The following is a 24643-nucleotide window of genomic DNA, read 5'->3' on the forward strand; positions in this document are numbered from 1 at the left end:
TCAGGATTTGCCAGTTGGTCTACTCAGCTGCCTTGTTGGCACCTTGAGGTGACACCTATAAAAGCTCCCTCAGGAATGGAAGTGAGGGAAGCAGAAAGAGAACAGCATGCCTCACTGCAGGATATGTTTTGGTTTGCTACACAAGTTTCTGTATTGTTTTCTTTTTTTGTTCCTTTGAGGAACAGTCCTCTAGTCCTATTTTCACAGCTTTGTTAGTTTAGTTTTTATATGGTCTAGGAATCTTAAAGGATGGCACTGAGTCTGACTGGGAGCTTTCCCATCCTTTTGATCTGTTTGGCTGGATCTCCTGAATCTTATGATTTTGTGTTTCGGCATTTTTGATCTGATAAAAATTAAAATGATTGCCTTTTTTAAATCAAAATTTGTGCTGGCTTACCTTATGTTGTGACTCAAGTTTTTGAGGTCATCATAACAGCCTAACAAATGTACTGTGATTCAAAAAGACCTATATTTACCTCAGTGACAGCGTGTTTTTTAAGCATGAATGGTTGTGCGCTTTGTCTTGCACACCCTACAGCATTGTACCATTAAGGCTCTGCTTGCATGCTGCCAGCTTTATGACCTTTTTGGAGCTAGAGACAAACAGAAACCATTCACTCCCATTGTTTAGGAGAAAGGTGAGATGAAACTGTGGGGGCAACCTTCGCTATGTGTTTGGCAGTCATACAATTCTTTCATTGTTTTTTTTTTTTTTTCATTGATATGGAGGTGAGCAGATAAAGACATAATTTGTGTTTTGGGGTTAACTGTACCGTTTGAAATTCACATTTCAAACGCAACCTGTGTGTCACATCCCACATACATAAGAACTACACCCTAACTTTTGATGATGCAGCCCAAAGCAAAGAGCAAAGAGAAAAACAGCATTTCAAAGACAGCTGTGGGTGTCTCTCTCTTTTTTTCTTTAATGTGGGCATTAACAGATTGTGCTCTCAGAGGGTTTTCCTAAGGCTGAATCTGTCTCTCTTCTAACCCCATGAGTTTTCACAGGCCCTTTTCCTGAGCAAATCTGCCGCAGCCCGCCAGGATAGAAAATCTTCATTTATATACAGGGGAGGGTAGACTTACCAGATCCTGGTAGGGATTCCAAGTCTTAGCAATAGCTGGCCTATCTAAAATGTCAGAGCTGCTCCCAGACATGCTAAAATGTCTGAATTGCCAATCAAGAGGAGACAACTGGGGCTAATTAAAAAAAATGTCTCAATAAGATCTAGCAAAGACCAAATGAAATAAATTGACATTTAATAAACCATAATTAACACAAGTGCTAATACAAATTACTTAACCTAGCAAGAGTGACCTTTAGCTCAAAAACTGATTGTGTAAAACGTAATACAAAAGACAGAAGCTGTCTCTCAGTGCACCTCCCCATGAATCCAAATCCCTCAAATGAACAAGAGTTTAAGGGAAAAAACAAAAGCGAGCAAAAGCAGCACAAGTGCAGCATAATGATAAAATCAGAACAGAAAAAAACTTCTTTAATTCAGGCTGTGACACCAACTAAAAAGGTGCTACAAATAAGCCTTACTTGCTATTACCGTGCATGTGGTCACACTACATTAATTCAGAATCTACTGATACCATCTGCCTAATTTTACAGTAAAACTAGTGAGGTTAAATATTCATAAGACACGACTACTGTAAGTGTAATGCTGTGGGATAGATGTAATTTGTCCGTGCTGATTTTCGCTCTATTGCATTTTGGATTTGCTTCTCTTCATTTCACAAAGTGCGTTCAAGTTCTTGGCTCATGTTGCAGTATAGCTTCACTCCCATTTGTGCTACCATTTTTCATCAAACCCTGCATTACATAATTACATAACACATACAGTTCAAATGCCTCTCATGCAGAATAACAAACCTAAATCCATGCACAACTTTCACTGTCAAAACAATTTGTGCACAATCTGATAGGTTCTGGTATGCAAACACTGGATTCAGTGGTCTTTTACTCATAATAGACTAGTTTGGCAGCCTTCGATAACCATGCACAGCACTTACACAAGAATAACAGAGAATTGTGCACGTAATCACCCAGCTTTAGGCTTATATAATCAGGCAACATATTACTATGCTAAACCAAACCTAGAAATCATGTGCAACTCATATGAAAATGCAAACAGTCTGACGAAATTCCTGCACACGTATCATGCAGCCTAAAGACTGTGGAAAATGCAGGTATTGAACAAGGTCTATGGTGTGAAGGAATTGTGTCTTCCTGCAGTGCATGGCAAAATTAATATATCTAGGCTATTTCTAGAGCATTTAAGACAATAATATGCAGAGAGAATCTAGTGCTGCTAAGGCACAAACATGCCGGCTCTAATTAAACTATCAGCCAGGCAAGGAAAGAGCAGCTGTCTTCATTTCCTCCTTCAACTTAGCACAACTGCATCTCTACCATAAACACACATGCTTATAGGCACATAAGCACTGATACAATTCCACAACACCCCCCCACCCCCTCACTTGCTCTCTCACACACCAACACAGACAAAACCTCAACGTATAAACACAAGCCCCAATCAATAAATGAACCATCCCACTGTTTGGCAATTTTTCTCCACATGCCCAGAGCAAACAGATGGTGAATGTTTTTCGTACATTTAAGATGGCACTTAGCTGTCTACTGTAGCCTGTTAGGACTGTAGTGTGTGTGCTTTGGCTGAATTCAGGCATTTATATTGGAGTAACCAGAGTGTGCTGCTGTGCATGTTCTGCTCAGCTTCCATGGTCTATTTATGATTCATATTTGAAGAAGGAGGAGTGCAGGCTGTGGAGAGCTGGCTCCCTAATGGAGAGCCCTCACAACGCAGGAAAATGCCCAGCACACACCCACACTCATGATGCCCCGAAGCTCACACCCACAAGCTTTTGTCACAAAAACCACAACCATGCGTGCCCTTGTACTTGAGTTTTTCAGAGCTTGATGCTCGCTCTCACGAACAAGGTTAAAAATCCCCCGACACTGTGGAAATACTCCTACGGTCAAGTGTGTCCAATTTAATTTTCACACTGAAATCGTAGCCAATAATCGAGTGGAGGCATACATGAAAACTCTGTGATAATAATTCAATGAGTAACCATGCTGTGTTTCATTTTGTAGGACATTTACTTCTCCCAAAAAGACTATGCCTCTGCTCTGCCATCTGTTCAGGTACACATGAAGTGACCAAATGCATAGAATTTGGGGGAATTTGACACTTTAACGTGGTGCTTTATGCCTCTCTCATCTCTTTCTTTGTTACTGATAATGATACATCACACCTTTCGCAAAAACAGCGATGGGATTTAAACGCCATCTGCTCACACAACTCTGCCACTAGCTATACACTGTGGCTGTGATTCAGTATCAACTTTACGACGAAAACTGTGCCATCAAGAATGCTCTGAGCTAAGGTGACTTATTGTAAATCTGCACCAAGGGAGTAAGTTAGTCTGCTCCTCATATTTACACGGGCACTGCAATAATCTCATACTGAATACAACTGAGCAGGGGGACAAGTCTATTCTCACCAATAATAACTACGCCACAAAACAATCCTGTGTTTTGTAAAACATCCTCACAATAGCCCAAATCCTATCTAGTCTGTATTATTAAATTCAGCCCTTAAGACTGCAAAAAGTACACAAACTGCAGTCTGACAGGAATGTGTATTCACCTGTATATTCATATGCAGCAATTTATTTGCTACACCTAAGCAAATAAAGTGATTTATGTGGAAAGGAGTTATTCCCCCATGATTCTTCCTGCGTTTGGGCATTGAGAGGAGAGCTGATACAGGGCTGTGAAAAGCAGGGTCTTATGGGATTGACTCCCCACCTGCCCTGTCTGCCCATTCTCACAGATATTTTTCCGTTCCCTGAGCAAGACTACTTTACATAATCATAAGCCATTTTGCGTGCATCATTAATTCAGTTCTGACTGAAGCCATTTAATCATTCCTTGGAGGAAGTACAGGCTCTCGCATCCCGGCTTGGTGATTTTAACCAGTCATGTCATGTAGGCCTACTGTCACATAATGGTACAGCTCAGTCTGTGGTGAGGCAGGCCGCTGGGCTGCAGTAACTAAAGCTGCCGCAATCCTTCCATACCTTGAAAAGACAGTCAATTTGATGGTTTTCTTGGCCATGTGGGGAGGTCAGCTTCAAGTAAACTGTATCCTTGCCCAAGGGCTTTGTCTGTCAGGCTTGATTAAAGCTCATGGTTGCCATCCACAGGATAGTAAAATATGCATGCAAAAGAAGCTGAATTGAATATGAAACATTTGACATGTTCGGCAACTTTGATAACTTTGGACAGTTTTGTGAGGAGGAGAGTGAATAGCTTTATGTACTCTGCAACTCATCCAGAAGTCATTTTTCAAGGCAGTATGTGATAAACTAGCATTTCATTTTCATAGGTCCTTATCATGCACCCAAGTGTTAACTGTATTCTTCTGGGAACCAGCCACCAAACCACTATCTAACCCATTCAACTGAATTTAAAAAAGAAGAGGCGCGGTGAACATAGACATGCAATGGTCTGCTACAGTGCTGGCAAGCTTTTACTTTAGGAGGCGTGTTGGAAAGATTCACACTGACATGAGCACAGATCATCTCAGCCTACTTCCTCATGGGCACAGTGCTTACACTATCTCTAACCTTAGCACTCTCTCTCACTCTCTCATTCTTTCCCTCCTTCTTTTTCTCTCCCTACTAAATCAAAAGCCATATGTTTCACCCTCAGCACATGTATCTTAATGTATCATGCTACATTTACACTATCTTCAATTTACATCAGATCACAAGCCTGGCTCACAGACACAGTGCCTCTTCTGTATTTTGAACTGTGCTGCAGATGTAAGAAACATAATCAAGCGCTGGCCCCAAAGCTGAAAATGCTTTTATTCATTCAGTATCATTAGCCTCAATGATGACAGTGTGCCAACATGGGTAGGCTGCCGCTAGCAAATCAGATATGAAGGATTCTGCTGTCCTTTCAGACAACAGCACTGAGGATGGGTGATGTACTTCCTGCATACAATTCCAGTTGTTAATTTCTCAACACCCAGCTCTCTTTAGGGGTGGCTGCAGTCCTGCTGAACTGTTTTATTTTGGTGGGAGCTTGCAAAGTTCTTAAGCTTTTAATGAAATAATTTTCAGCCAATTTTTTGTCGAATGATTGTCTTGGGAAACATGTGATAAGCAGTATAATGTACAGGAAGCCAGTGATTACTGCAAAAAAGCCCTGACAGAGTGAATCAAGACTGAGATGTAAACTGGATATTTTGCAACACTAACCTGCTTGCTCTATGTACTATATGTATAATATATCATAGATGAAGTATTTCATGTGAAGTGAAAAGTAATTTGCACTCATAAAATACATTTTCCAACCTCTCTTGTATTGGCTGCACTTTTTTTTTTTTTTTCTCGGCCACTGTTAAATCTTCTCTTTGCTCCATTTCCCTCAGCACTTGCATGTTTAGAGACATTTCATTTTGTAATCTCTTGTTTTTTCAGCCTGTGTGCAAAAAGAGATGGAATAATTTGAATAATTAAAAACACCCAAATAAGATGACATTTGCATCTTGTTATAAATGCTTTTATCCAAGCAAATCTATGCCTACATGTTAAATATGGGTGTTTTTGAAGGGTACAGTAGATAGTACAAGGCCATTAGTTTTCATGTCCCTTGGGACGTGTGCAGTCAAAAACAGGCTACACCATTTTCCTCTAATGCAACACAAGACCTTTCATCCACGACGCTGAAAGATGAAAGCAACACAAAACTAAAAACCACAATTTAGCAGTGATCAGTTGATAGAAGGCGTAGCGTAAAAATTAACGTGGTGCAATATTAAAACACAATACTATGGCCAAAGATTATGATTATTCAAAGTGTCTAAATTTGTATTCACTGCATGTAAAGGCTGTAAAATAAACACGTAGTGGTGTTTTATCATGTAATCTTCTTAATATGGAAAAATAGGTCATTAAGTGTGACTGTTTGCACAGCCATTAATGATATGTAATTGTATTTTTAATTTGATTAGAATTACAGCTTATTTGGATATTTAATTAGCCAACCGAGTTCAACAGTTAATGATAGTGACTGTTAAAAGCCCACACTTTAACCTCACTTTAATTCAAAACTAGGGGATTGTCAGGATTATTAATATAAAAGAAGGTTACTAAAATGCATTTTGTCTTAAAGTACACAAGTATCCTGATCCCTACTGTATGAGGAAAATTTGGGAAAATTGTTTAGAGTTTGGCCTGACTGAAGCAGACCTGTTAATATGAACAAATGTGACTTGCTTTGTTAATAGTGTTGGTTTGTGTCACACCCCAATATAGCAGCACAGACAACTGCCACCAACCAAATTAAAATTGCTTACCAACCCATTTGTCATACCACTCAAGCAGAACTAATAATGGATGAAACTCTGGGTCAAATCTTTCCTCGCAAGAGCCCACTGTCTTAGGTCAAGCTTGCTTGGTTAAATAAAAGGTTTGGAGTTTTATTAAGTGCTTAATTACTGTTATAATTCAGCATTTCTGTAAACGTGATGGATATCATCAATCCTAAACAGGTGGGGTTTGGCATTTTTGACAGGGGAGTGTAAGGAAGATAAAGCAGACGACAGTGGGTGATGTATTCTTCCCTAAGCCCAAGTATTTGAGTTTCATTATTCAGAAACTACTGTGTGGAGGAGGGCTGCCCTAAAATCCTCAAGTCTAAGAGCCTGCTAAAGATTTAATACATACCTAAATCCTTTTAGTAGCTGTTAACAGGTGACACAGCAGATTACTAAATATCTGTAACAACAGATAAATGGACATCAAAACAAGCACTGTATCTGTCACTGCACATGGACTCCCTCATTCTCAGATTCAGCTGTGGAGTCAGATGCCACACTGGAGTGTTTACTGAGTATGCATGCCCTACCTATATTTCATGCCAGTCTTCATGCTTTGCTCACTGGACGAAGGCACACTCTGAACAGAGAGCTGTCCCAGACTGCGAGCCACCATTGCCACAGCTCTGAACTTGCTGCGGGTGCCCGTGCTGGGGCTGTTGGCATTCTGACGGTTTAGCCGGTCCTCTGTGTTGCGGCTCACACCCCCGCGATGGTCCGTGCACACTAATGACACCTGCATACTGGCTGCTGGCCTGTCGACCCAGTTGCAGAGATACTCTAATTAAAACTCTCCTCTGGCTAAATCAGGTAAGGCAGACTCCCAGAAGTGGAGAGGCTGAAGCCTGAGGATCCTCTGGAGAGGGTGAGACAGTTCAGTCTGTAGGACGCTACTACCTTGAGTCGATCCAAATACACTCTGCTCCTGTCAGAAATCACTGCCCAGCCACTTAAGAGACTGACCAGCTCATGAACACCAGGGAGAAAAAGGTGCAAAAGCAGGGAGAAAATCTGGTTATTTGCAAAAAAAATGAATAAGGGCTTATAGGTGTCAAGTGAAGGCAAAGTCCAGTCAAAGGCAGTCCGAGTCCAACAACATTAGAGCATCACTGCTTCAGTTGGTGTGAATCTTTTTGAGACCAATAAGCATCCACTGCAGACTTTGGGTTCACAACAAGAGGTCCAGCTCAAAAACAGACATTATTTTCAAAAAATGAGTCCAATATGAAGGAAGACTCTCTAAATTTCCTTTTACAGTTTTTTCCTTGATCCTTCTGTGTGTCCTGTTCTTGTTTTCTCAGTTAATCAGAGGTTGATGAGGAGATTGAGAGCCTTGCAATTTTCTTTTTAAGCTGGGCTCAGCCCTAGAGATAACACCTCTTGCTGCAAAGATTTAAATGTGGAGACGTGGATGTCCACACAACGAGATGGAGAGAATAGAGCGCGACACACAATTCCAGGAGGTTTTCATCTCCCCCGCTGAATCTGTCCTGGCAGTGGAGCTGAAATATTCCGCTGACTGCTCTGTCAGTCAAAGGACAGCCTCATATTCACTTTCCAGCCCCAGCCGTTGTCTGGATTAAACTTACATCTGTATGCCTTGTGCTCAGCATAAAGAGGCACGGTGCGCACAGGCAAGAGATGGGAGGAGGGAGAGAGAGAGGGAGAGAGAGAGAGAGAGAGAGAGAGAGAGAGAGAGAGAGAGAGAGAATGTGGTGGGAGGGATATGAAGAGAAGCTCTGAAGACAAATGTTGAGAGAGCTAGAGCAGCACGAGAGCAAGCCAGTGGAATCAGTTGTGTTTACAGCTGCTGCTAAAAGAAAGGCCACTGCATTTTTTATGCATATCTTTGCCTGTCTGTTGTCCCCCAATGTGATTTAGCAGAGTTTATTCTGCAAGAAGAAGGGGGGGGGAGACAAAGCCTCAATGGTCAGGACTTTAACAATAGCCTATGGCCCCAGAAATGGAGGGTCTCACGTGGGTCTGTTCAACTGCCCATGAAATATTCATTATGTAACTTTATCTGTGCCAATATATGTCAAAGGCAGGAGTGTCACAGTCATCTTACAGCTGAGGTGCTGTATTGTTGCCTGTATTGCTACACCCTTTGTCCCCAAAGTGAAATATGGAAATAATCATTAACAAAAATTATGCAGCCTAATTTTGCAAATTAATTTGGCTGAGCAATTCCATGTGGCCAAAAAGAAGGCATCACTCTGGTGGGATAAAGCTCCAGTGGCCAACTACTGTATCAAATTTGTTATTATTATTTTTACTGAGTAGAAACCAATATGATTGCTAATTGCAGCACTCTAAGGTGAACCGAGTACGCGGAGGTAATAGTGAAAATATGATAATGGTTGGAGGCTGAAAGTAAATACCATAGTAATTGAAGTGAACGCAACACTGGCTGCAGACTGTGGAGACAGTAGAGGACCCACGCTCCCAGTAATACAATACTGAAGCTTATCTGAGTGGACCAGCTAGTGTGCCAAGGAGATAATTAAAAGAGATGCCGTGAGGAGCAGACATGTAGTGAGGCAGTGGAAGAACCAACCTCCATCAAAGGGATCCAGCAAACAGGCTGTTGCTAACTGACAGCCCTATTCTTGGAACTATGACCTTTTGCTCCCCAGGACGTAAATAGAAAGTAGGAGAAAAAAAGTGATTTAATGCAACTGTAATCTAAATTGAAGTTCACACTGAAGAAGCACCTTTAGCTGTATGTGTGGGTGGGTGGATGTATGGCTCCATCATGTAGTGCAGGCCAGTAGACAAGTCAGGCCCACGGGGACCTTTTCAATGTCCATTCACCACACAAACAAAGCAGCTGAAGAGGGTCATGGGGTGCCCTGGTACTAGCATACCCATCATACTGTATGTATGTGTGCATATCAATCCTAGGAGCAAAGAGGCATCATATAGGCAAAGTCGTTGGGTTCTTGTTATCTCCCATCATACTCAGCCTGACAGGGTCGTTGGGTTATGTCCGGCAGTTTGGATCAGGGTGATGGAGAACTGATTGGGGGCTGATAACATTCTTCCCGCCTTCACTTTCTTTCTCCTCAGATTGACAAAGCAGTCAATCGTGAGAGCATGACCTGGCTTTCCCTCACCCAGTGCAGCATGTGTACGCACATACACTCGCCAACACTGCCATTGGAACATGATGCTACAATCCGCTCTGCACCAGGGCCCCTGGGAGTCGTGACATTGGGTGGGTACTGTACTGAGAAGTGGGAGAGGCCTGAGACAGGAGTTCAGGCTGCACAGATAGAGTTTCAGTCTTGGAATCCACACCAGCCCCTAACTAAGCCTGACTGAAACCCCCATAGCCCTAGGATACAGGAATATGTCCCCAACATCCAGCTTCAACCATGCATAGCAGAATACTATTAGAGAAAATGTGATATAAAATCAGGTTGGTTATGGAAATCTGCTGATTTCATTAAGACAATCATTGAAGATAAATTTTATTTCTGTACAATGTTCTCGCCTCGATCCCATATGACTGGGGCTTTTATCCTGCCATGGTTTATATGAAGCTGGGTGATGACTGATTTCCTGTCATTATTACTGAAAATAAGCCCTTTGTTGACCCTTGATTTATTTGAGTCTGAATATCTACACATTTATTAACTGGTGTGCAATGCAAGACAATCAATACAAGCATGCGTCATCTCACAGACCAGTGATCCATCACCTGATGGATCAATAGATCAATCGTTTTTCATGTTGTGCCTCTTTTGGCATTTTGTCAAGCTGACTGATTCCCACTACATGCAAAATTCTGTGCACTGTGTCCTATTCACTTTAATATTATAAAGAAATTGTCAAAAATAGTATTACAGAACATCCTATGTTGCCACTTTTTTATAATTATCAAATACCTCAGTGTGGACTATGTCAAACTACTCTGGGATATGCCTAAAAGTAAGCATCAAATGTGTCACTGCACAATCCCATAAACCATGGCCGTCACACTAATCATGCTTTAATAATCCACACAAGCACATCTGCCAACCCTCTTCAGATTGACAGCATGCTTCTCATCCCATTAGACTTTATCTGGAATAAAGGAAATAACAAAAGACCAGACAAACAGAAAAGACAATCATTGAAGATGACTGGTGTCTTATCACTGCATGATGTCCTGTATGGCTCACTTTCACAATATTAGCCAGTGTTACAGTGACATTTTGAAAGCCTGTGCCTACTGCTGTGATGTGAGAAGTTGACAAGCAAAGACTTTTTATATCTTTTTCTTTACAAACCTGCAGTGTTCCACGTCTGCTCGCTTATCAACACGGGACACGCATGCATGGCTTTGTTGGGTTATCATGTCAGTCATGCCATCATGCCACAACAGCTACAGTGCAGTAATGATATCGCTAGAGGGGAGGTCCCCCCCATGCAATACTCATGCTCCATAAACCACCATTCTGCTGATTTCATTAATAACGTTTTCACTTGCATGACGCATCAAATTGCACTGCAGTGGTTGCACTGCCTGCTGGCCTGCCAGTGAACCAGAGGCAAAGTCAGCATGGTTAAACACCGGGATACATTATCAAGACTTCTTTTCCCAACACTGTTATCGACAAAACACCGGCCTGTACTAGAAGCTGCTTTGTGTTCCTTCAGAGTCTGCTGAAGCAAATTTGCAATAAAGCTCTATTCATTGTTAACTACAGTATAATTCAGAAATACAGGATACAAAACTAAAAATAACCAGCACACAAATAGTTGAGGCACATTGTTTCACTGCAGGGCATATTTGAAAAACTTTGATCTTCCCATAATGCCTCAAAGTGCTACTGTTAAATTACTGATTAATGACACCAAATTCAGGGTGCTCAAAGTGGGGTAATTACAATGTAAACTAACGCAAATGTGACTTTTTTTCTTAAGATGAAAAGCCAATTTGTGCATCAAGGCGTAAAGAAACAATGGAATGGGTATTCGTTGTTAGTGGGGGATTCAAGGTGGTGTTCAGAACAGATTTCAGTGTAAGGAAAAGAAATCCATCTCCTCCTACTCCACATATTATCACAATGTCCTCCCTTGTGGCCTCAGCCTTCTTACTTTGATTAAGGGCCTGATTTGCAGTTATCCAAAAATCTACTCAGCTGCAAAAATCCTTCTCGGACTCTCAATCACTCGGAGGGAGTGCAGAGTGCTGATAGGGCCCTGCACTTCACTCAGCATGCGGGGGAGGAAGAGGAGAGAAAAGCTAGAAAGGGACTGTAGATATACAATGGTACACGTGTATTTCTCTGATCACGACTACAGCCGAGCAAAATCCACCGTGAGCACCAACAGCATCAGCACAGGCTTGTTCTTCTGAAGGCTGCGCAGACAGGGGGAAAGGAAAAAGCTCAAGGCAAAAATTAAAATAAAAAATCTAGCCTATCAGCTGTAAAAAATCAACTGGCCTCCACACTGGAACTGTTGTGCACAAATGTACCCTATTTATTGACCATGCTAGATAAGAATGCTGCAGGACAGACACACACAATTAGGCAAACTATTGGTTTTGCTCTGTCCATTTTCACAGTTCTTGCCAGCGAGGAGCATGTCCAATCAATGATGCCATACCATAATGAAGCATCAGGGGACTCCCTGCTGGTAGTGCAGGAGGCTGAGCTAAGACAACTGACCTCTCCCAAACCCTGCAGCCTGCCTGCACGACCGATCTAAGAGCACAGTGGCAGCTACACTAATCTACAGAGATTTACAAACTACTCTGTCCACAGAGGTGCAGGGGGCTACTGTCATGAGCAACAATCCTTCACCACCAGTCTCGTCAGCATCAGCTCTAAAAATAGACATTATGTCTTCTGCATCAGTTCAGTGAAGACTGCAACCCAGACAAAATTCGAGAAACCTTAGGGGAAAAAAGGAGTCCCAAATTTGAAATTTGCCATTGCAGTCAGTGTCTCATGTGGTGCCTCGTGGTGCCTAATTCGCTCTCAGGGGCACTTTGTGCGCCTCCATCGAACTGGGATACACAAGAGCTGGCAGCCAGTATTGCTGCAGGGTGTTAGGCCTGATATGTCCAAGTTAGTTTAGCAGACATTGGCTTTCTGGAGCTCACTGTGGGGATGACTGCCGAGATCCTATGATAAAGATTCCTTTGAAGCCTGCAATCAAATAGGGGTATTAGCATCTTGAAATGAAAAGTGCTCCGAGCTGGGTAAATACAGCAATCTATACTCATAAATGTAAAGCCAAAGACGGTTCAAGTGTTTTATCTCACTGTCGCTCTGTTTTCTCTAGTAACATCTCTCACTAAAAACTTAAAAATACTGCCAGTAGAATTTGAAATTTGTTGATTTTGGCAAAGGAATTAGTCCCTTAGGGTTAGTATTTTATGTCAGCTTTCAAAAAAAGCCGCACTCCTACCCCGACCCACCTCCACTGTACACTACAAAGAATATGTATACAGGAGAGGAGAGGTGAAATTGAACTGAATAATGGAATAAACTGAAATAAACTTGTCTAAGTAGGAGTTTTATTCTTCCCACGGCACAAGATAAGTTTGTCAGGAGCCAAATTCAGGTCAGTCTATCAGTCATTGAAACCACCCTGCCTTACTTCGTACACAGTGATCTTTGCTCGCCTGCTGTTGGGTAAGCTAGTGCTTTGCGACTGTACAGGCTAATTTATGTGTAGCAAAAAAGTCTGGCTGTACAAACTGTATTTGTTGTTGACAATACATCCGGCAAATGATGTGATAATCCTGATTATTCCAGGACTGTAGTAACTTCAACTACAGTTCACGTTGCACACCTAGCTAGGTGCTGGGACTAGACAACATCTGCACTGTTTATCTGCTCTCCTACAGTACAGTTCTTCCATGCAACAAACAGGCGTGTAGTTGCAGTCCTGCTCTTTTGGTTGAGACTCCTATTTGCACCGCAAACTTCAAGCAAAAATCACACACCAGGACAAACCCGGCAGGGCTTTAAAAAAAAAAAAAAAACAACTCATGCTCTGGACCCCTACATTGAGCTTTATTAAGCTGCGGACACACATTTGAAGTCATTTTGCCCCAGGAACCCTGGTATGAAAAGCTAATTTGGTTGTGTTAAATGTTAAATTGTTTAAATGTCAAACACTGTCAAATAGATTCAAAGTGGTGAAACTAAACACTATGTTAAAACAATCACTCATACATTTCTTTTGCAACATAATTTTAGTGAAAGCTAGGGATCCTCTGCAAGCCTCTCAAGGACCCCACTCGCAAAACCACTGACACAGAGTAAACACAAAGAAAGCAACACATGGTATAAACCTTTGACCATGGTGATGTAATTATTTACAGCTACATATTCTTTTAAAATTAATTTGAGAATGATAAATTGAGGGTAATATTCTACATGCTGGGGCTTTAAGGAAGCTCATCCTGGGGAATCAGGCCAGCACCATGTGATTTGTGGCACGCAGTGTTTGTTATTGCAGTGCGGACCAGAGCGCAGAGAGGCACGGCCACAAGTGTGAATTGTCTTACTGTGGCCAGCTGTCCACTGGAGGTTTAAGTTCCACTGACCGTTTAATTGAACAGCATTAGAGAGGATTTGAGTGAGTGACCGAAACTGATAGCAGCTCTGAGACAAGGGAGAGAGGGGAAGTGTGAAAGGGGTTAATGGAAAACCATGTGAGGCCAGCCAGATTGACAGTGTTGCCTTATATGAACGACAGATGCGTCAATGCTTTTCTAGCATGTTACTGCACCCTGGGGCTTGACGGCTTGCTGTTCACAGCCCACACAGACAATTCATTCACTGCAATAAGGATGTAACTTGCTGTGCAAACAAAATACATTACCTTGTTGTTAATTATGTCTTAGTTACACATATTTTGTTTAGCTCTGGAGCTCAGACTTTAAGCATGTGAATCAAATGCTGTACCTCTACTAGTTGCTGCACAATGAAGCTGAACCACAACATTAAAGTATTTTGTTAATTTCCTTTTTTTCCCATCATTTTTTGGAAATTTTATATGATCTGTCAACAATAACTACAACAGCAACACATTACTGTGACAAATAAAAGAAAATTGTGACTAAATAATTTAGATATGTTTTTTTTTTTTTTTTAGACTCCTCTGGCACATTTGCTTATTATTAATGAGCTACTGGCTCGTAGTGTAAAGCAGCCTTTAAAACCAGCATAAGATAACACTTATGTCAGATCACAATATTACAATATCTAAAATCTCAGATGATATCTAGTCTTATATAATGATATCAATATAGTATCATTATATTGCCCAGCCCTTCCACTACACCTCAGGACTGCTAAAGAATGGGCAGATGCATGCAAATATAAGATTTGATTGGTTGATTTATGAGTTGATAATACAAACTGTTGATAATACAATTAATAATACAGTTGATAATACAAACGGGTGCCAATTCTGATTTGCATGTTGTGTTTTTTTTGTTTGTTTGTTTGTTTGTTTTTTTGTAGCATGATTCAAATGAACATCATTTAAATTATGCAACAAAAGTAGGAAATGTTATGGGAGTTTTAAATGGCACTGGCATCATACAGAGAGGATGTTAAGTTTATTAAGTATTAGCCGAGCTCCAACTAAATACTAGATCAGCGAATCCAGGAATTTCTGGAGGGTGAGAGGCAGAGAGATCACATCTGTGAGCAGTGAGCACTGCAGTTTTTAATTCTCCAGTGAGCAGAGATTCCCTGCAGATGGCAGGGCTCAGGAGGAGCTGTCCCTTCAGCTGTCCCCGCAACACATCAAACTCAGCAAGAGAGCTGTGACACTCCAAAACACAGAACAGGGAACCCCTGTTTTTATGTAACTGAGTGTAATAGAAAACACCTCAGGCTCCCTAATCAATCACATTTATTTTACAGTAAACATAGAAAAATGTTAAATATGATCATTCACCTTGAGATCTACAGAAATATCTACAACTAAAAAAATGAGTAACGGTGCCACCTCAGGATGCAGACTTCTGTAGAGAGCAAGTGTCTGTTTGTGTTACGTGACGGAGTGCTTACGCAGTATTAATGTGGCTGTACATGTGTATCTAGGCAGATGTATGACCATTACAAAACAGCAGTGATCAGTGAGGTACACTGTCCAGAAATTTTAGTGTCAAGTCTTGTGTAACAAGGTGTGATCAACTGGAGGGGATTGAGCTAAACAGACCTGGGGAATACGCTCGCTAATCTGAAGAAAGCGCAGAGGGGATGGAATAATCTGTTCTGTTCCACAGAATATCCCCTCTCCTGCCTGTGTGCATTCATCATAAATAACAGCACCTCATGGAAAAGACACTGCAGGGATGCTCTTAGTCACAGCTGTGACTGTATATGAATTCAACATCATCATGAGAATTTAGTTAACCTATGAAAATCAGCACCTCTTCAGCCATTACAAGGTCAACATGAAAGAACTAAGCAAGTCAAGCATAATGGGTGGGGAGGGGATATAGCAACTCATCACAGTTTTATTCAGAACTGATTCAAGTTTGTTTGAGTTTATTTAGAGCTCCACTGTTTACAGTCTCAAAGGGCTTCACGGGCCAACAAGTTTACAACAAATAAAACAGGATGACACTCTTGGCTTGAAGCCAAGTGGGCAAGAATAAACTACCCCAAAACAATCCTCCAAAAACATTATGCAAATTCCAATATCAATACCTGAAACTTTACAGGGGAGCAGGCTTTGCTTGTTCTTATAAGGGCCCCTGCATGTAACTCTAAATCACCATTTTGCTGCAGCGGTGTGTACAAAGTAGACGCCCCACTTCACTGAAACACCTCGTCTCAATCCAGTAGTCATTAAGTCAGTGCCAGCCAGTCTCGAGACAAATGTTTGGGTGCATTTCACATTCAAGAAAAAAAAAGAAAAGAAAAGCAGCATGACCTCAAAAACAAAACATTACTGGTATCCTTTCCTATTCAGCCTTAAAATAATGTGGCAGTAACATATTTACGCACCTAAACACACTGCACTCAGATGTTTTATAATAGTTTGTGGTTGAATTTGGTGAACTGGGGCAGTTTACTAGTGTTTGTATTTAAGGTCAGCTTGCAAAGAGCTGAGTATTAATTAATAAAGAGAAATTTAAATATTAAAAAGTGTGCTTTTTATGGAGATGTGAGCTGAGGGATGTGCATGATTGAAGTGAGTTAAGGCCATGTCTGCACTTAGCCGGGTAAATCTGAAAACACTGCTTTGGTGTTCAATCTGCACTACACCAGACTATTGTTTTCCATTTTCCAAAGGCCTGCAGTCCATACTGAATTAGCTAAAAATGGTGAAAGGCCCTATAGATGGCCTGCACATACCTGACACATGACTATAGCCTACATCTTATAACAATCCTAAAAAGCTCTGTATTCCCCTTCTTCACTACAACAGCAGACAGGCAGACAGAGGTTCAAAATAAGGAAAACAAATATGTATTTTCAAATTTATCAGGCTTAGTGTGGACATAGCCTCAGACTACCCAGACTTTGGATACACCTTTGAAAACCTCTTTTGAAAAACCTAAGTTTTACTAAGTGCTGCAGTAACACAGCGCTGTTGCAACAAAGAAAATCACTTTACAAACTATTTAATTCATGCTCTGCCTTGGTTACTGCAGTCATATGGCTTCCTGTGACAGCATATCAGCCTCCAGTTGGTAGATTCTTATCTGACTTGTCTGATTTATGAGCGAGCGCAGCATTTCTTTCATGCCAGGTTCTTAGGGCTCTGCACCACCTAAACAGACCATGCAGCAACCCCCCTGAGAAACACACATGGCAAAAAGTGCATACACAAGTAAACAGAGTGAGTCAGACTCCTTCTAGAGGTGCTCTTTCCAAATGTTGATTCCAAATCTTGTGTTTTGCTAGTATTCACACAGAACATAAAACTGAATAAAGAAGCTAAAGCAATTCTGATGCCTGATGCTTTGTTTGACTGGGTAACCCCCCGCTGTCTTTTTGAAAGGGAAGTGTTTGTTTGCGTGTGGGCAGATGTTTGAAATGTCACATGTACCTGTGGAACATATAGAACCTAGATGGCATATCACTAGTACTAGTGGAGTGATCTTCCTCCGCTATACAGTTACTGGCTGCAGATGGTAAATCCCTGACCTCGACATTTAGAGGGGTGTCAGTGGCTCTACCAGCCTCCTCCGGTGGTCCTGCCAAAGGTCCCGGTCCTCATTAACACTAATGCATGACACCTCAAAATAACTGAGGATAAGGCTGGAAAGATATAGTCAGCAGAATGGAACAGACAACACAACAAGTAAATTCTATGCCTTATAAACTGAAACCAAGAGGGGAAAGGGGAGACGGTGAGGCATTAAAGGCAGGGGAAAAGGAAAAATAAAAAGGCAGAGGAGCAGGACGAAAGGTGCAAGTTTAAGCTTACATAAGAACCAGAGACACAGACAGCGACACAACTCTGTGCCACATTTTTTGGTCAAGTTATGCAAGGCTTGTAGAGATGGCTTCGGCCGGAGTGGATACAGTGTCTCTAAGGACAGGGCGCCTCAATAATACATAGGCAAAAACAGCAAAACTGGGAACCTTAAAAGGATCAAGTAGAGCAGAAAAGAGGGATATGTCATCCAGTCTATCAAAGATGGGGGGCGATGAGACAGGTGAGGAAAACTGAGGCCAAAGTGGCCCATGAAATGACAGACAAAACAATCAAATGAAATGTGTCAAGTTTAATCAATGGGACACTAACTTCACAAAAAGCCCACCACTTTTAGCATCGTCTGTGTACATCATGCAACATTAATGACAGCACTAAGATAGTCACATCAAACAGAGCCAGGATCTGGCTCTTTGCTGCACATTAAAAAGTTCAGTCAGGTGTTTCAAATAGGAAATTTCCCTCTGCATTAAATTTGCAAGAGTGACCACACCAAGACATCCCAGAAACACTATTAAAAGCTTTGGTGCAAAGTCCTCATTCAATGGGCTATATTAACCTTGTGAATGGGAATCACTCTGGCTATTTGTAGGCCACATCTTACATAAATATTTACAACCGGAAGTCTAGCACTTAACTGCATGTATAGACATACATCTCTTAACTTAAGGTTGCCTACAGATCCGTTAATGTAAATCATTATGATAACACCTTAGAAAACAACAGAAAATAATTTAGCATAGGATTTCTGACAAATGTACCATCAAGCATGGAAACAAACTTGACTCTGCAGCCCAAAGAGAACTTTTAAGGAAACAAGACTTCAGCTTTATTCAATAATAAAACATGACAGTTTGTAAAATATGTACTGAGTGTTGTTGAGTAACTACTTTTATGGGACGCAGAGCAATAACGGCACAGTTTTCAAGCCTGAGAGTCTAAGAGGCTGACGAGGGCAGAGAGGCCCCACTACCTCCTGTCAGAACTCGGTATTCATACAGTAAAGAGCAATGCCCCTGCAGCCCCCCGTCCCCCACAAACACACACACTTTAAGAGATGCAGAAAACAGGCAATTATTGCATGAAGGCATAAATGTAGAGGAGAGAGATGCAAAGACAGAGGAAAATGTCAACATAGGCATAACTTGACTAGATTCATCACTCCTGATCACAATAAAAATGTTCCTAATTTGTTTCCAGGTAGCATTGAAGGAAGTATTCCAACCATTTGAAATTTACCCATAGACAAATTTACATTCATAAAAGCTGCTAAAACGTAGTGGGACAGTGTTGGCTCGGTGACCCAATTACACTACCACTGGCCAGTCCCAAAAACAAAACAGAACTGTTGTTTTGTCCTTCCAACTTTCTTGAGTGTAACAAAAACAAATGCAAATGAATGCAAATACATGGATAGACAACATATTTAATGCGAGATGAAGGGCCATGCTTAGAAATCCATCCAAAGTTTGAGTATTGCCCTGAGCCAATATTTTATGTAGGCGTGATGCCTCGCTGACAGGCGCAAAATCTCCACCCCTTTTTAACTGACTAGCCTGTCAGATTTCCTAAATGTTTAGGAATGGAACAAGAGAGACGCTGGGGCTGAGTCACGCTGACAGGACGCTGCTAGGGATGTGGGGGAAAAATGAGTCATTTAAAAAACTGCAATCACACATCTTCTGATGCATGTTCTTTTCTTGCTTTTTACATTATTTCAGCTCCTGACACTGAGTCAATAAAATATAGCCTTTGGAAAAAAGCTTCATTGGAAAGATGTTTTATTTTTCATTTTAGTTTTTTTGCATTCTTGTCAGACAATAACAGCAGTGACTACATCTGTTCAAAGGCAACCCCCCAATGCACATTTCCATCTATTCTCAGCTAAATCACAAAGGATTCATCAGGTTACTGTGAACTCTAGTGATGTTCCAGACAAACTATTACAACACTAAAGTAATCACTGACATGAAAGCATAAACTGCAATATGACACAACCAGGTATAAATGGTAACATTTCAGAAATAAGAGACATTAATACTCATCATTTACCAATACACAGGATATTATGTTCTAGTTAGTTCGCCTTGAGCGTGAGCACTAATACGGAGGCCCTGCTGAGGCGTCTGAAGAACAATGTACCAAGCCGTAAATGGCGACTATGGAGGACACTGGGCATCGTCACATGTAGATAAAATGAGACAGCAACCCCAACAACCAAAACTAAACTTAATTGTGAGATCTCCGGAAACTCTCGCCCCTTGTGCCCACACTCCACTTCTGACTAGAACATTCTGACAGGCTGTCAGCCTGGGCCAGCCAGAGATCGCTCAGAGAGGAATTAGAGAGGTCACCACAGGAAACCAAATCACTCCAACACTCCAAATACCTAAACATCATCTCCCACTCCTGTGAGGAAAAATACAGCCTGGCCACTTCCACTGCTCTGATCATTGTAGCACTGCTGTTCACTAGCGGGATCAGGCAAAACAGCTGATGAACAGGTTAAGCTATAGCCAGCTGCAGCCATGAAGTGTAGTCTGGTGCTAAAATTAGGCCTTGGGTAAAGAACGGCTGTTAAGGAAAAAAGTCCCAACTTGACACACAGCTGGCAGTGCATCTGAAATTAAGCACCATCATAATAAAAATGATGAGGTCCTCATGCACTTATATAGCTTATGTGTGGTTTACAGTAGGTCAGTCAATCTTTCTTGACCATAAGTTGTGTGTGTGTGTGTGTGTGTGTGTGTGTGTGTGTGTGTGTGTGTGTGTGTGCACTTTTCAATGAAGGGAGGGAGAGAGAGAGAGATGGACAAAGAGACAGACAGATAAAGACAAGAGGGAATGTTAATCACTATGTTTACGGCATCCTGTATAGTCAAATGTCATTTTGAATTGATGCAAAAGGGCAATTTAAAATAAAGAAACTCAGTTTCAGCTCCATTGTCCATTCAACCAAACTACCACCTTCAGTCCAGGTGCACTTTCCTGAGGTTTTACTCAAAACCCATTTCTGACTCAAGACTAAGAAAGAGGCAACCTTGAACAGCTACAAATAAATACTGTGGCCTAAGTTGGCCAAGATGTTAAGGAAATCAGACAAAAAAATTACTAAATGAAACGCTTACAAATAACAGAGTAAGAGCTCTGTGAGTGATGCACTCACTGCCTTCTATTCAGACACGTTTGGGGGGTGCACTACTGTGTGCCAGCTAAGTTGTTTGAGTGGAACGTGTGCACCATCTAGTGGTAATCAGCTGTTATTAACAGAGCAATCGGCTGGCTTGTCAGAGTAGAAAGGAAGCTTTAGTAATACAATACACCTGTAAGGTGTATTGCATTACAGAGAGATGGAAATTAACTATTTTCTGTTTAAAACATGTAAGGTGTGATATGTGCAAATGTAAATTGCAGTTTTCACCCAGAGCAGGAAAGACTTATTTACATCTTGAAAAGGTTATGGTAACTTTTAGGTTTGCATATACAAAGGACTAAGTCGAGGTCATTACCATGTCCATTACTGTAAAATCATTAGAGAAATCTATACTCCCCCAGTCAACCTCCACAGACCCCTGACAGGAGACACCAGACTTCCTGTCTGGCTCCTTCACCCGTTGCTTGTCTCTTTCAGTCTGAGGACATGGACACTAGGGAAAGTTTTCTAGAATCCAAATGAGCCTGCTGAGTGCTAGTATTTTGTTTCAAGGACGACATGATGGAAATAGTGTAATCCTTACACTCAACTTGAATTACAAAACATTTACAAACTTCAGATCACATGATCAGTATTGAATATTCCTGAAATGAAGGTGACTTAGCACCCAGTCATTTACAATGAGTATTTGTGAAAGATAAGAGACCGCTCATCATTTAAGTTCATTTAGAAACAACACAAAGGAATCCCATGCTACTCCACAGACAGCAGTTTAAACTGACTGACAATGACTGCTTTAATTCCTTGGCTTGCTTTATCCACAAAAGCAAGGCCTGTGTGGATATTTGCCTAAACAAGACAAAAAATGCATGTGCAACTGTACTGTGTGTGTGCATGAGAGAGAGGGAAAGGGCAAGAGAGAAAGAGGGAGAAAGAGAGAGAATGAGTACACTGCTCACATCCCTCTAAGAAGCAGCTCTGCACACACACAAAGATGAGAAGGAGACAAATGCCTGATAGCCAAAGCCAGTGAGGGTTGCCAACTGATAGCTCGACTAAAGCCTAAACTTGCCCGTGTCTGTTGCAAACGGTGATTGTATTGTAAGGCATGATTAAAGGAAGCTCAGTGGCAATGCTGCCTGCCGTCCTGCCCACAGACCTGAAATAATGATGAGTTTCAGTCAGAGGTTGCATGTACCTGCTGACCCAATTGCAGCACTAATTACAGAATGGTGGGTTATCAGGATACAAGTGTGAGCAGATCCTGCTGGGTTATCATTGAGCTAATACTTTTTCTGGAAAACCAATACCATTTGTTAAATAAAACACCACACACAGGTAGTATGAATCAAAATTAGATTTATTATCCTACGGTATCCCAGCAATTAACTATAGTGAGGACAGAAAAACAAATTAGATGAGAAAAAAGATTGTGCACCCACTTAACAGTTGTGCAACAGAACCAGTTTCAGGTATGATAGCAGTAAAGTCTCTGAAGCTTGATAGAGAAGAACCTTAAATGCTCCTTGCAACATGAAACTCTGTATCAACATGCATGATCACAAAGCTGTAGCTGAGGCTGTCACAGGCCAGTGACTGAGCTTTACTGTACAGGGAGGCAACTATGGGCAAGGTTACCATGCCAGTGTTGGTGACATGTAACACTGCCTGTAGAAGACAGCAGAACGTTGTCACCCCTGGTCCTGGTAACAGCAGTCAGCCATACCTGCGTTCTAGTCACTGGTCTCAGTCGAAAACAACAGCAGCCAAGCACGTGTGTGAGGAAAGCTATCCAAGTCCACAACAATAACAACATCAGTTTAACAGGCCTTATTAGTCAACACAACAGCCGCTAAGCCTGCTCCACAAGCTTGGCCCTTTCAGTATCACCAGTCCGTTAAGTAGCCCCGTCTACTTTCCTTTTATAATGGTGACAGCACACATATGATGCTACTATTGCCACACTCTGCATCAGTGAGCAGGTTGAAAAGCTGCCAGAAACATGTCGAGTTTTACTGAAATTTGAAATATATCTATGTCTCAGAACTGCATTCAACATGACAAGAACACTGCACAACACAAGTCTGCAGTAAGAGAACACAACACAACAGCAGTAATAGAAAAATGTTTCAAGTTTCAGCCAATCCCACAAAATTCCTCATTTGGAAGTATAATCTTTGGTGACACTGAATCCTAATCATGAGCTTTTACCTCTGAACATGCACAAAGTAGTCAGTACTGTGTGGCTTTCTACTAAAGGGAAAGCATGGCCAGTGAGAGAGGGAGAATATCTAAGTCTGATCAAGGGGAAAAGGAGAAGAAAGTTTGAGTGAAATTTTAAGGGGCCAGGTAAATCCTTATGGAACAGTCTGTCCTTCCCATCTAGTTGAGCAAATATGCTGCCGACCTAGATGATTAAAATAAAACCTGAGCCACTACCTTTGCATGAGAGCAGTGTGACCAGAGGACACAGCAAGAATCTACTGATATTAACAAAGAAGAGACAGAGACACGAGCTCCAAACGTTCATCTGTTTGATGAGATGAGAATTATTTTTGAGGGACAGGATATGTCGTTCTTGTGAGAAACACCTAGAAACCCAAATGAAGAAGCTGCCTCTATCTGAGGTGCTCCACCTGCATGCCTGCCCCCCCAGCAGGAGACCAGCAGCACGTTACCTCTGACTCCCAAGAGCCACTCTCACCTTTTCTGAGCGTCTGGCTCTCCAGGGCGTCTAAGTCAAGCTCTGCCCTCCTCTTACCTGTACTTCATGCCTGTCTGATAGGACACACACTCCTCCAGGGCCAGGCCATTCATCTTAAGGAAGTCCTCCATGTTCTTGATCTGAGCGGCAACTCTCTGCTCACGGAGTCTCTGCAGCTCAGCCTGGTCAGTGGGCCGAGGCTGATTCAGTCCTTGGTCCGAGTGGTAGCGGTTGATCCCGCTTCGGATGCTCTCGCTGTACGACATAGACAGCATCTTGCCGCTGCCACTGCTGCTGCTCTTCCGAACACCACTGCCCGGCGCTGCCGGTTTGGGGATCTGCAGGTTTTCAGGAGGACAGTAACTGGACTTGCGCCTGCTAAGAGCCCCACGGGGGCCACTGGCGTACCCTCCTGCAAACATAACCCCCCCTCCTTCTCCACCTCCTCCTCCTGATGTTGATGCTGCGGCAACGCGTGCAGTGCAGACCAGAAAAAAGTGGGGCCACGGACCGAGCGAGGAGCCAGCAGGGCACAGCCACCTCCTTAAATAGCACCTGCTCCCATAAAAAAGAGCTCCTCTGCTCGGGGCAGCACACAGCCATGCATCCTGTAATCAGAGTCGGCCAACACAGCCCAGCACCACCCTCCCCTGACAAGCACACAATGGCAGGGTTACACTGATAGGGAGCATTCAGGTGACTAGCTGGTGATTAAGGAGCAAGACCACAGAGAGGGCACATGCTATCTGCAGACAGAGAAGAGGCATTCAAACATGCACCAAGCAACGGGCAGAGGACACCATTCCTGGTCTTTCTGATTTGGACTGGATGGAGAGAGAGAACCAAGACACAAACTTTCTGAGACAGAGCCACCACCTGTATTAGATTGGGACCCATACAGGCTCACTGGACTCCCAAATACAGACAGGCAGAGCAAGACAGAGCCAA

The 24643-nt window shown here is 42.1% G+C and overlaps 1 protein-coding gene across 5 annotated transcripts in view; it reads right to left on the reverse strand.

The window, feature by feature from the left end:
- Positions 1–24643, reverse strand: part of kcnab2a (potassium voltage-gated channel subfamily A regulatory beta subunit 2a) — a 104985-nt gene that overhangs the window by 28053 nt on the left and 52289 nt on the right. The window contains exon 1 of one of the 5 annotated variants that reach the window (XM_030051388.1): positions 23753–24117. The exons of 3 other annotated variants lie outside the window; for them this stretch is intronic. In XM_030051388.1, coding sequence (XP_029907248.1) covers positions 23753–24117 — 365 coding nt within the window. Of the gene's footprint in view, positions 1–6955; positions 8005–23752; positions 24118–24643 lie in introns of those variants that run through there. One more of the 5 variants, XM_030051389.1, reaches the window with a different exon arrangement.

The sequence above is a fragment of the Myripristis murdjan genome, chromosome 5, assembly GCF_902150065.1.
Source record: "Myripristis murdjan chromosome 5, fMyrMur1.1, whole genome shotgun sequence".
Taxonomy (NCBI): domain Eukaryota; kingdom Metazoa; phylum Chordata; class Actinopteri; order Holocentriformes; family Holocentridae; genus Myripristis; species Myripristis murdjan.